The sequence below is a fragment of the Leopardus geoffroyi genome, chromosome D1 (assembly GCF_018350155.1).
Source record: "Leopardus geoffroyi isolate Oge1 chromosome D1, O.geoffroyi_Oge1_pat1.0, whole genome shotgun sequence".
NCBI classification, from domain to species: domain Eukaryota; kingdom Metazoa; phylum Chordata; class Mammalia; order Carnivora; family Felidae; genus Leopardus; species Leopardus geoffroyi.
Window position 1 is genome coordinate 8,742,058 of NC_059329.1, and position 13,223 is coordinate 8,755,280.

Genomic DNA, 13,223 nt, shown 5'->3' on the forward strand with positions numbered 1-13,223 from the left:
ACTGAGGTGTCAGCCTTGAACAGTCTGCAAGGAACAACTACAGGTAAGAATGCTGTCATAGAATTTGAAAAGTTAATAATAATTCAGTACAACCTCAAGTGGAATCTTCAGATTCCAGAAAAACGATGTAATTTGACAAATTTGCAAAGCTTGTGAAAATGTAAAGTGTTTAGTATCCAGCGGTATTCAGTGTATAATTCATCAGCAGTACTGCATGGGAAGTATTTGCATCCATCATGGATTACTGGACCAGCAGAGTCAACAGTAAACTTCATTCGCTTTCCTGGACTTACCCATTGCCATTTCTGTGAATTTCTGTCAGAAACAGAAGCTGACTGGCCTGACCTGTGCTATCACATAGCAGCTCAATGGCTCACCAGGGGTAAAGTTTTACAGTGAGATTTGAGCTCATGGCTGAGATTGAAATTTTTATGAAAGAGAAGATTTTTTCTAGTAGTGACTGGCTTTGGAAATTAGCTTTGGCTGCAAATTGGATGATGTTTCTTAATGAATTACAAGGCAAAAACGTGTTTAGACATAAAACTTCTGAAAGTTTCATTTTGAAAACAACTGACACTTCATCATGAGTAATGTCAAGCTGTTTCTCCCCTTCTTGTGCTATCAGAAGTTAAAGAAGCAAGATCTCCATTCTCACACACATTGGTAACAGATATATTTTCTGAGCTCCAACTACAGTTGCAGTGCTATTTTACCAACCTCAGTGCAAGTGCAAAGGAAATTTCCAGATTCCCAAGATCCTTTAACTGTGCCATTGAGAAGCTTCTGCCCCATCTTCAATTGGAAGTGATTCATCTACAGTGACATGCTCAAAGACAAATATCAAAATTCTACAAATGCCTTCGAAGAGGGGAATATGTGCAACTACAATTATATGCTAGTAGAATGAAAGTAGTACTTGGAACTACCTATGTGAAAAGATACTTTCAAAGTCAATAAAATATATAAAATCTCATTACAGATCAGAACATTTTGCATTCAATTATGATGAACTTGGTGCTCCAATTATGCAAAAGGTTATTCCTCCAAAAGAATTCAATTCTTCTCATTACTAGACCTGTATTACATGAAATTGTACTCAATTATTACTATATATTAATTATCGTCAATAATAATGGGTGGCAATTTGTTTTCTCTCTTGTCACATGAGTAGCTACATAATTTCCTCAATTTTGTTTGTTGACCTGCAAAGTTTACTATCTGGCCCTTTACGGAAAAAATCTGCTGAACCCTGATTTAAATTGGTGGTTTCCAAAGCAGCTGTAGCTCTAAATCTTATGTGTCAAAAAATACAGAACTGGTTCAACCGTAACTTTTTAGTTGCACAGGTGATTCTGATGCCCAGCTTTGTTGGCACCATTGGTCTATAATTACTCCATCTCTGATCCTCTTATAGCTGTAACCACAATTATCCTAACTTCCAATTAGGAGAAACAGAGGATTAATAAGCACAGAGTGCCTACAATTTAATTAAGCAAGTCATTGGCAAAATTGGGTAAAACCCTTAGGATTTTTGACTCCTGATTATTGGTCAAACTAATTAAAATGAAAGTGACAAGGGACACAGAGAAATAATTTTGAAAAACCTGAGTATTAAGGTAGAAGAGCGAAATATTCTTCTCAGCTTATAGAGGCGACATTCCTTTTGCATCTTTAAAGACCAACAAATATTTATTGAGCACTTACTTGTAGGTATGTCAAGTACTGTTCCAGGTGCTGAGAATAACAAAACAGACCACAATACCTGCCTTCATGGAGCTCACGTTTTAGTGGATGGAAAACTATGACGTCTCTATGATAGAGCTCAATTTACCATCCTAGGAGGGAAGGTGGCCGGCGCACACGCAAGGTTAGGCTTTTACAGCTGTGCTGGCAAGATGGCGCAGCCCCCGATGGAGGGCTTCAGTGGAGTATAAAGTCTGAGGTTGGTCACCACCACAGAGGGACAGGGGGCACGTGCCTGTGTGGGGGAATGCACACAGAAGAGTCGCCATGTTCACCCGATCCCCCAGCTGGTTCAAAGGGACAAAGGTGTCTACGGAAATTCGGCACCAACTTTCTGCTCACCCACTCACACTTTCTGTATGATGCATTTTCTTCTATTTCCCATACGACCTAGCTTTCAGACTGAGGGCTTAAAGCTCAAACATGGTTTCGGGTAAGTAACGGGCCTCATGTGTTCAAGATCACTTTTATCATTCTAAAGTATTATGGGGTGAGTGAAAGAGATGGCTACGTTGACAGGGAATGCAGATTAGATTAGCAGACTAGGGAGAGATTCCCATGCAGATCACCTTAGTCTTCACATACTTATCTACAGCAAGATCCACAGTCTCCTGAGCCCCGTCACTGACAGACTCCCTCTTATCATGTGACCAGTTAAGGGCACCACACAGGGCGATGTGTTACAGTACAAAGAAGGCAGTGAGGACCTGAGCCACTGCCCGGTGCCTCTGACGCTGCAGGGAGCAGAAGGTTAAAGGGGAAAAGCACAGTGAAGACAGAAGGAACAGCCTGTTCTGCTAACTGCTGAGTACACGCCTACTGCTGATTTATAAAATTATCTTCTAAAACTCCATCTTTCCCTTCAAAACACTTAGCAAATTCAAAAGAAAAAAAAATACCTCATCTGGCTGGAAGTTTGGATCTCTGCCTTTGTACTGACTTTTTTCCAAGAATAAAAACTTTTGCTCAAAACAGGCTCCGCGAAGGAGGAGAAGCAACTCACCGCTCAGCTGCTGGGCTGCGGCCAGGCGGCTGGGCTTCAGGATGAACTGGCACTGCAGCTCTCGGGGCAGCTGCTCCATGAGGAAGGACTCCTGGAGGCCGGACGGCGTGCTGCTGTCCTTCAATCCCTGTGTCAGGAGCACAGTGTCCCGAAGATGGCTCATTTTAATTCCATAGGGATATTCATGCCCTACACAGAGAAAAATCTCAATGTAGACTTCAGGCTGACGGGCACCGGGGACATGTGTGCCACATACTACAACGCACTGCAGTTTGCTCCTGGGACTTCGGGAATAAAGAATCCTTTTGTTGACTGAATGATCACTATGCACGCTCTTATGCTTGGAGACCACAGCATAATGCAGGTGGCCCTATCAAAGTAGTTTTAAGCAGGTGGGGGCGGGGGGGCGGGGTGGGGGGGAGGTGAGAAAAAAAAGCAAAGGGAAAGGGATCTTAAAAGAATATCTTCTTTGGAATGCACAGATTAGCTTGTGAGTTGCATGATGCTGACTTTTCCTATGTTCGCTTCTGAGAATATTTAAAGGTATTCTAGTTTTCCTTCAACACGAACTGTATCTGTAAATCCTCAGCAAATCCTTGACATCTCTCACCCTTAAATCCATGGATTAAAAAATCACACAGTGATAAGGATCAAATAAGTAAACTTTAATGGTTAATATTATTCAAATAATAAGAGCAAAGGACTATCTATTTCAAGCATCACTATTATTCAACACAAGATGTCTGTCTGAAAAAGACATTTCATCACTTCTTATTACTTATATAATCAGAGTTACTTCAGAGCGTTAAGACTGGTTTGTGTGATTTATGCTTTCCTCCCACTGCTGCCCTCTGAGGGTAGTGTTCACAGGCAATAATCAGAAGGAAGACTGCGGGGTATTAGAAACACAGAAACAGGATTCAAAGAGGAAATGGCAAACAAAAACTAAATCCTGGACATCTGATTGCTCTTTAGTCTTCTCGGTGGTTGCATTTCCTTCACTGAAACCTTCAAGTTCCACGGTGCTGTAGATCTGCCTTTTTTTATTTTTATTTTTTTTTAAGTACAGAGAATAAGTTCTCTTCTATTTCTAATTTATCACTGGATGTCACCCTGTGACCTCTTCCCTGTCCATCCAGCAGAGGCATGTAATACCAATATTCCAATGATATCAAGCTCTACAGCTGCTTCTACGGATTAAGGCCAAAAAACGAGTAGCCAGCAGCTACACTACAACCAAAGTTTCCAAGGCACACTGAAATATACAATGGAGAATCGCTGCTAAATCGTGTCCCATGGTTGGTTGGTTGGTTGCTTGGTTATTTATTTATTTACTGCGAGTTAGCAATCAAGCTTGAAGCTGTTTTAAGCCTGAAAGCTACCATCCGAATAGTTTTAATCAATAGATTTTATTAAAACAATTATTGATTTGATTTTTAATCACAACCTCATTGCTGATTTTTACAAAAATGACACCATTAAAAAAGAAAACAAATGCAGTGAATTTTATCCTCAGCTATGTGCATGACAGGTTGCTTTACTTTAAGTCTGAGAATATGTTGGTTTTAGATTATTCAGATCACTTGAAACATCCTGAATTAGAAAGCAGTGATCTCCCAGGTAAATGAAAGGATTACATGAGATAATGCATATAATATGCTCTGCACACTTTCTGGCAGCTAGTAAGCATTTTTTTTTTATTGGCAGAAATCATTATCATCCTTATAATTATTACTGTTATCATCTCAAGATCTGTTACAGATACTGTCCCTTATTTTATTTGCTCTATTTCTGTTAAACCACACTGGGTGACCTTACTGATCAAGAAGTATTTTTAGCGGGGGTGCCTGCGTGGCTCAGTGGTTAAGCATCTGACTCTTGATTCTGGCTCAAGTCATGACCTCAGGGTTGGAAGATTCTCTCTCTTCCTCTCTCTCTGTCCTTCCCTCGCTCTCCTCCTCAAAGCAAACAAACACAAACAGAAACAAAACACCCAAAACAAACAAACAAAAAAGAAGTATTTTTTTTTTTTTTAGCTAAATGGTTTAAACAAGGTGAGATGTAACCTATTCACTTCCAATAATTCCTCAGAACAAATGCTGGAAAATCTGTTTAGAGAAATAGCAAAGTACTGAAGTAGTAGCTCGCTTACAAGTCAGTGAATATTTTTAGGACTCTAAATGGATTAATCTCCTTTTCTTTAGGATGCCTAGGGCAGGTGTTGAATACTCACTGATCAACTAAGAGGCATGACTGGATTACAGATGGTCTTCCACAGAGGCAATGTAGTAGGGAGGAAAGGGAACAGGAAATTCAAGAACTGAAGATGAAAAATATATATAGGGAAAAGGAATACCAATACATGTTTTCTCATGGAAAAAATTTTAAAAAGGTTTGCAAAATAGGTGTTTGTAAAGTAAAAAAAAAAAAAAAAACAGAGAAATTTACATTTCTCTTCTCACCTACACCATTAACTGCTTGAGTGAAGAGACACTATTTGCCTAGCCCTTAGGAAATGGTTGATAGGTATTTACTGAATGAACGAATAAATATTATATGAGATATAATATTTGATAGCACTTAAATTCAGGACTCCATGACCAGTTCTCATAGACACTTAGAATTATAATTAAAACACAATCCTATCTTAGATATTTGAAGAAACTTACCAATAAGTGGGTATGGTGCCTCTTCTTTGCCAGAATTGACCCAAAGCTGGTAATCTCTCTCAGAGCCCTTGGAGATAAAAATATTAACAATAATTCTGTCACGTTTGGTAACTGAATAAGGACATATTTTGGGGGTGGATTTTCATGTTTGGAGAAAAAATGGGGACAATATAAATGCTGTTCAAGTTCATGGGGGTGAATACAGTTTTTGAAGATGGCAATGCTAATTCCTACAATCCATATTCCTGTCTCATCCCTGGCAGAGGACTCAGCAGTCCTGTCCTCTCTTCCTAGTGATGACCAGCGATCCATAGACTGCAATGGAAGAAAGCCCTTATGGTTATGGGTAGCCCACAGAACGTAAAATTATAAGCCCCTTTACAAAGCAGAAAGAAATGTCCTAGTTTTCTAAAAGGCTGATCTCTTCATTAGAGTCCTGACTTCTGCCATGCCTCTGGACTTCTCAGAAAATACTGGACTTAATCTCCAACATGCCCCTGCAAAGACATCCTCGTTATCCAGAAAGCCACAACAATGCTGTGTCTGTGATGAAAAAGTGAAATCTCAAGGGCTGACTGTATTAGCTCAGCAGTTTCTGAGCAGAAGGAGAATGACCAAGAGGCTTTGAGGAGATAGGTGGCTGGCACAGTCTACGCTGGTTTTATTTTGGGCAAGTCCAGTCCTGGATACAGAAAGGACAAGAATTCTAGAGAATAGGCCCAGTCATAGAACACAAAGAAATTGTTCACGGGCAGAATTATAGCCCAGCAATACTAAAAATCTCACTTGAAAGAAATAATACCAAATTCAATAGACTTTGCTGCATCCTCTAGGACAGGATAAAGGACAAATGTTCTAAATGAAGCTAGAAGAGACTGGCAATATTCAATATTCTTGCCTTTATCTTTGGATTAAAAATCAACGTTCTGACTTTATAATAGAGGGTCCTGGATGTGGAGAATTACTTCTGGCCCCCTCCTCTACCCTATTTGTCACTTCCTTCCCCATTCTCAACTTAAAAAATTTTATTGCAAATAGGGACGGCAGGCAATCTGATAAAAATCCTTTATTTTTTTTTGTAGTACTGAAAATATGCAATAACCCATTAGAAGAGCATAACCAAATAGCCTCCATTCCTAATTATAATGAATAGGAATATTTTTGGCCTCAGGACATGGATTACTTTTCTCAAAGGAAAAGCATAAGTAAAATGAATCCTGTCACTAATCAATCTCCTTTCCCTTCCCTTTAACCATTCCAAGATATAAACACATGAGCTTAAAAATCAATGCAGAGGCGCCAGCTTTACCCAGTGCACATAAATCTATTCATATCTTAAGTATATTATTAAATGTGACTAAAATAAATGAGATCTCTTACCCTAAATTGTGATTTCTCTGAGTGCCTAGGGGCGTAGGATAGCACTGTGTCCAAGTGAATTGAAATGCAGCTTAGAAGACTGTGACACATCTAAGACGTTTGGCATGCTGCAGCACAGTAACACCGCGCTTTCATGTTCGTAGACAATCTTACTCAAGAAGTGGTGTTGTTCAAGTGCTTCCTCTAGTGTCCGTCCCTCTGAAAGTCACTCCCGTTAACACAAGGCCCACGGTATGCGGTCTATACACTGGCAGGGCGGAGAGGACGAGGATTTTCCAGTGTTCTCCCTACCTCATCCTCAAACACGCCAATCTTCTCCATTAATTAAATTTCAAACACTCACCTTTGCCCCGCAAAACAGAAAAAAGCAGAAGCTAAAAGTAAAATGGAGGGGAGATGCGGGATGCACACTAAAGCTCTTTAAATCCAGGATCTGATTCAAAGCTTGTTGTTGTTTTTAAAAGTTATTTATTTATTTATTTATTTATTTAAATTTACATCCAAGTTAGTTAGCATAAAGTGCAATAATGATTTCAGGAGTAGAAGTCAGTGCTTCATCCCCTTACTACAACATGCAGTGCTCATCCCAACAAGTGTCCTCCTTAACGCCCCTCTCAAAGCTTGTTTTTCAATTTACCAATTCATTAGAGGTACCAGCCAACTCATCTTCTGGATCTGCAGTCAGTGAACATTGATTCTAGCTATGTGTTCTTCATGTATAAATTCTACTACAGAGCAAATCCTTCAGAATTCACCATCCTAAGACTGATGGAATCTTGGGATAATAGAATAATTAGGTAGAGGAGAAGAACCAGGAAAGAAGAGAAGAGAAGAACAGTCGTAGAGGGACACGTACATGTGAAGGAGGTTAGAACTTACTCATTAGAATCTTATACCAAGAAAACTCCCCAACTGAATATGTATACAGCATATACAATAAAAACACATATTATTATCATTCTAACAGTACAGTCTAATCTTACTATGCTTTCCAGCTCAGGTAAGTTTTACAACGGCAGTATAAGAGGAGCATCTAATAGTAAGGCTTTCCTGTCCTTATTTCCTCCATTGTGGGGGGGACAAAACATGAACTCGGTATTACCAGTAATCAGCTGTCTTATGATGAAAGGGATAATATTTATATGAACCTAAAGAATAAAAAGTTTGCTTTTCACTAAGAGTATGTAGGAGAGTAACTTACAGTTATCCCTAGCATTGGTAGTGACATGTTGATAACTTCACTTGCTGTATCTGAATTCCTTACTGTTATAGTTTTAGACTGCAGAAAAAAAAAGAAATGAGAAATATAGTTATAAATAAAGGGTATTAAATCAGGTGAACAAATAAGTACTGTGAAATGATTACCCAAAGGCATCTCTCGATTTCAAGTGTTGACGGCGTAAAGCACATGACTTAAGTAGAAAACAAACCCTTGATATTCATTAACTTTCATTCCAGTATATATTATGGCTTTTGATAAAACACCTATTTCTCTTAATATAAGGAATACAGGGCTCACCAAACAGAAGGCCTTAAACAAGAAAGAAAAACATTAACTACATATGAGAGAGAGTAGATGGACTACCCTCCCAGCCACAAAAAAGGACCTAGACAGGTTGGTCGACGCATCGCGTCCCTCACACAACCCGTCACGAAGAAGGGAGCGCTGTGCCACTTTGCACTGTGTCCTGAGCGCGGGCTCCGCAGTGCGGGTTTGACACGGTGTGGGTCCCGCTGTCATTTTCTCCACATGGCAAAAAGTGGAGGTAAAATCAGAATAAAAACTGGCTACACAAAGACATTTCAAGTTTCGAATTTTTAAAACCACTATTCTTTGAAGCACCTTCTATATGTCAAACACTGGCTACTGGGATTTCCAATGTTGAAATCTGCAGAGGCCTTAAAACCAGTGGGTCTAGAACTGAAAATTTCACAAAGCTCAATTCTGTTATCAACTCTGCTACTGAAGAGGATATCCGGAATAGCTCTGTGCTAAATTACATTTAGAAGTTACTACTTAAAAATAGAAAGAAAGTTTGCAGCAAACAGAAAAGGGATTAACAAGATTTTGGGATATCTATATAGAGTTCATAGAATTCCAAGACACTTAAATATAGGACAACGCTATGCTTTCAAAAAAGAAATATTTACTATGCACATAGGATTTATGTGTTATAATTATCAGATGAATCAGCAATGAGGGCTGTGTCCCCCATAGGGCTTAAACGGTACAAATAAGTAGTATAAATGGAAACAAAATCCCATAAAGATAAAAATGATATAAAAATAATGCTAAAGTGAAATCCACTGACAACTCACCACTTATCCTTCCATTACAGCATTTTTCTTTCTCTATGAGCCAATTACTCAACATGACAAACTGCCTCTTAAAGTTGTTTCCTAAATGATTTCAAATTGTGCTCCTTGTAACTCCAAGGATTATGCAAAAGTGTCTGAGAACCCAACAGGCAGGGCTTTGAGCACCAATCCCAGTGTCTGTCTTCTACCGGAGTGGCACAGATGTTTTACAAACTGGGCTTTAACCAGAGATATAATTTCATGAACGGCATCTGCCTTTAAAAATTTTCAGTCCAAAAACCCATCCTTAAATTAAATTTTAAAGAAATTCTCTCATGAAGTCTTTTGTAAAGTGAACAATCTATCCTGTAATACTATCTCCCAATGTACCTGGTTTCTAAGATAATGATTTTTCTTAATATTAGACATATGTTCAAAACAGTAATTATAAAAAAAAAACCCAGTAATTGTAAGATGTGTGTTTTCCCTTGCATGCCTTTGTGGCAGACAAAACAAATGAATTTCGGCAGATAGTCCTCTCTGGCTAATAAACAAATAAAAAAACCAGACAAAAATGAAAATGTGGATTTTTCCCCCCCACGTTAGCAGAATTCACTGACTGGTTGTGTATAACTAAAGGCCGAGGATAAAGAATGTTTTCCATACATGCATGCCTATTTTGGTGGCAATCACTCTTTCTGGAAGCCGGGACTCCCTGAGAGGAGACTCTTGCCATGAAGCAACTTCAGAGAGCAAAGGATAGTGTGTCATATCATTGTTGAGTTAACCAGGGTACCGTTGATAAACACAGAGCACCCAACCTGACATCTCCTGTCTTCTCTTCCAACAAAGAGTGGGACTCTGGTCCTTTGTCAACTACATGCTTTCCATATACTGAAAATGTTAAAAAAAAAAAATTGCAGGGGATTTTCCATGAAAATCCTAAATGTAACCAATTGCCACAACAATTAAATCAAGACTGGCAGAAGGTGGGTTTTTGTTTGTTTTTTGCTACTTTGCTATAGTAGATCTCTGTGTTTCACACCGTAAAAATTTGAGTATTTCCCTCAAGCAGTGACATCTGGCACTCAAGTCAGAACATTTGCATAACATTGGCCTTTGGCCAAAGCATAACTATTTTGTACTACATCCTTTTCCAGTGTGATGTAGAGTTGTTGTGAAGTATGGCAATGCACAATGTCATAAAAATATCCACAAGTGTCCATTTTATTCGTTGTTGATAACATCTTGGCATTTATTCTCTATTTTTAGTCATCAAATTCTATATAATAACGAGGGATAAGTAGACTTAATTTTTATTTGACCAATATGATAAAAACTGTGGGGTAGGAACATGCTGATCCCTTAAAAATGTCATCTCTACCAGCTCATACATTTATTAAGCCAATGGATTCAATCCCTAAAAACTCAGAGAATGAAAAACTCAAACCACCTTCTACTTAAGAAGTGACAGGTTAGAAAAAATTGCTTAATACTAATAGGAAATACATCCTTGTGGAAATGGCTTTACTACAAGCTGCTGCAGCTGCTACTGAAAGGATCCAGAGAAACATTAATGCCAGAGGGAGGAAAGAGACATCTGACAACCAATATTCTTTCCAAGTGTAAATGTTAAACACTGTTGTGAATAGGAATTTCTCTTGCTTCTCTTTCTCTAGGGTTTACTTTTCACATATACAAAGACATACATATACCCAGAAAAATGCATTTTCCCCACAACGGTACTTCTAAATGCCTACCTGCCATAGCACAAACATAGCCTGTCTATCTGTTTGCCTGTCTCTGGTTTTATCCACAGTGCTCTGCTTTATGCAGGGAGTTGGAATTTAATTTTCTGGCTTAGAAACACTTACGTAGGCACAATTCCCAACGTCCTTGGCGAAGATTTTGAGGGGAATGGTCTTCGGGTAGTCCTTCTCTTTCTCTAGATTGATGTATCTAATCAAAAGCAACGACAACCCAAAACAACACTCAGTCAGATGGATTTCGCTAATGGCTTATCTTAAAATCAATCTATTTTGCTAATATTTTCAGTATACTTATATGCTATTTTTTAAAAGACAGATGGAAAGATTCGGCAGAATCTGATTGCATTATGGGTTGAAAGATCATTAAAAAAAATTCTCAGGACATTAGGTACAGGCACAAAACGAATGGGGGATCTATTTCACTTGAGGTTTGAGGAGCACAGTCAGATTTAGGCACCTCTGGGTGGTGTTTTATCTTCCAAGTTTTCCTACCTTCTCTGGAGAGGCCCGGAATCTTACTGACAAGTACAGTAACATATATAATACCTTACTGCACCAAACTAAGACCTTTTAATTCTTTTAAAAGTGGCCTTTTAATTCTCATTTAGCTCTCTTGTTGAGTGTATATCTTCCCTTAGGAAGGCAGAGAGGGGAGAAGGGAGGGAAAGGTTATAGAAATAAGAGATGAACCTCAAGTTGACCATTTTTCGTCTGTATGCTCAAAGGTGGAGATCCTAATTGAGTTCTGAGGTGCTCAGAAAACCCTCCATATTTGGAAACTTAATACACGCTTTGAGGAAACTGTTAGCTCCAAATGGTAGGCTCGGGAGATGCGAGAGATTATGGACTAATTTCTGTCTAGAACGATCTAACCAGACCTCAGTTCTCCCTCCTAGGAAGTAAGGAATACATGTAATGAAGAGATTATTTACAGTAAGTAGTAGCTGGTGTACAGTTCACACAATAGTTTATTTTGAGGACAAATGAATAATTTCTACTAAGAAAAAGGGGAATAGCTTAGGGTATATCTCTGTGGAGAAGAATTTAATTCTTTTAACTACAAGTTAAAGATTAAAAATATGCACATGGAAACAATACCTCTGAAGGAGAGAGAGCCATTTGTCCTTTTGTTCTGGAGAACTGCAATCAAAGAAAATAGGAGAGAAAAATTAAACACACAACACATTTATGCTAACATATCTGAGACTGTCGTTCCAGATGAACTATCAGTGGCCTGTCGCTGGGGCAGCCACATACTCCCACAACTCTGACAGAGCTGCGTTCTGGGGAGTCCTCAGCTGGAAAATCCCCACCAGGAAAAACTGTACGGTCGAGTTCACTTTTACTAAAACCTCTTGAGTAGATCCAAGACAGGGCCACTTTCCACTTTATGGCTTTTTTGCAAGTATAAGTCTAATTTGATCTGGAATCCAAACACCTGGCTGGTCAAAAACATACACAAGCTATCTGATCATGAGCAAATCACTTCTCATCTCTAAGCTTGTTTCCACATCTGTAAAATGGGGCTAGTTGTCTCAGAGTGTTTTTGCAGCTTTGTTACACAAATATAAAGTATGCCCAATTAAAGAGAAATTTGGCATATTGATGGACATATCTTGGGCCAGAAACCAGTTTCCGGTCAGGAAAAGAAGTATTTATACATGTAAACAGCATAATTTAGCAAACTGGTTCTCATAAAACGTATCCTTAATTACTATAATCTTCTAAGATCAATTAGTTTACAACTAAATCATTATTAATAATTTTTCTGAAGTTATTGCTTAGCTTAATTCTTAAGCTAAGAAATAATTCAACGTTTATTTCTATATGGTCTTGTTACTCACTATCTTGTAAAGTCATATTTCTAATCTTCTTAACAAACTTGGAAACCCTAGTTCTTCTGTTCCAGAAAAATACACTTAACAAATATTTGTAATTTGTTTCTAACTCTGTTGCTTAGCAATTTTCTCCACCCGCAACCTCCTAAGATCAGTTATCAGAAAGTGTATGACATCTCTTTTACCACTGACCATACAATTTCCATCTCCCACAATTCTTTACAACCTTTTGATGTATTCACCTTTCTTAAACAGAACATTTTCTACGTTCATTTGTGTCAAATCTTAGAATTATTTACAAAAAACTGTGTTGAAAAACAGGTGAGTTTTCCTTAGACCTGTGAACTTTTTTCAAAGCAGTTAAAGAAAATTGCCCCTTTAAAACACTTGGTATTTTTTGTTAACTTTTAATTTTTTATTGACGTGAAAGGCACAGAAAAAACTATATAATGCTTAAGTGTACAGCTTGAAAATTTTTTACAAAGTGAACACACCTGTGTGATTGAAATTCAGATTACGAAAC

At 38.3% G+C, this 13,223-nt stretch overlaps 1 protein-coding gene across 6 annotated transcripts in view; it reads right to left on the reverse strand.

The window, feature by feature from the left end:
* The window catches only part of ARHGAP20 (Rho GTPase activating protein 20), a 131,688-nt gene that overhangs the window by 24,066 nt on the left and 94,399 nt on the right, over nucleotides 1–13,223 (reverse strand). For all 6 annotated transcript variants that reach the window (XM_045482733.1, XM_045482732.1, XM_045482731.1 and 3 more), the window contains 5 exons: nucleotides 11,961–12,002; nucleotides 10,968–11,052; nucleotides 7,997–8,074; nucleotides 5,416–5,482; nucleotides 2,747–2,935 (listed from right to left, as the gene is read on the reverse strand). In XM_045482733.1, the coding sequence (XP_045338689.1) occupies nucleotides 2,747–2,935; nucleotides 5,416–5,482; nucleotides 7,997–8,074; nucleotides 10,968–11,052; nucleotides 11,961–12,002 (461 nt within the window). The remainder of the gene's footprint in view (nucleotides 1–2,746; nucleotides 2,936–5,415; nucleotides 5,483–7,996; nucleotides 8,075–10,967; nucleotides 11,053–11,960; nucleotides 12,003–13,223) is intronic.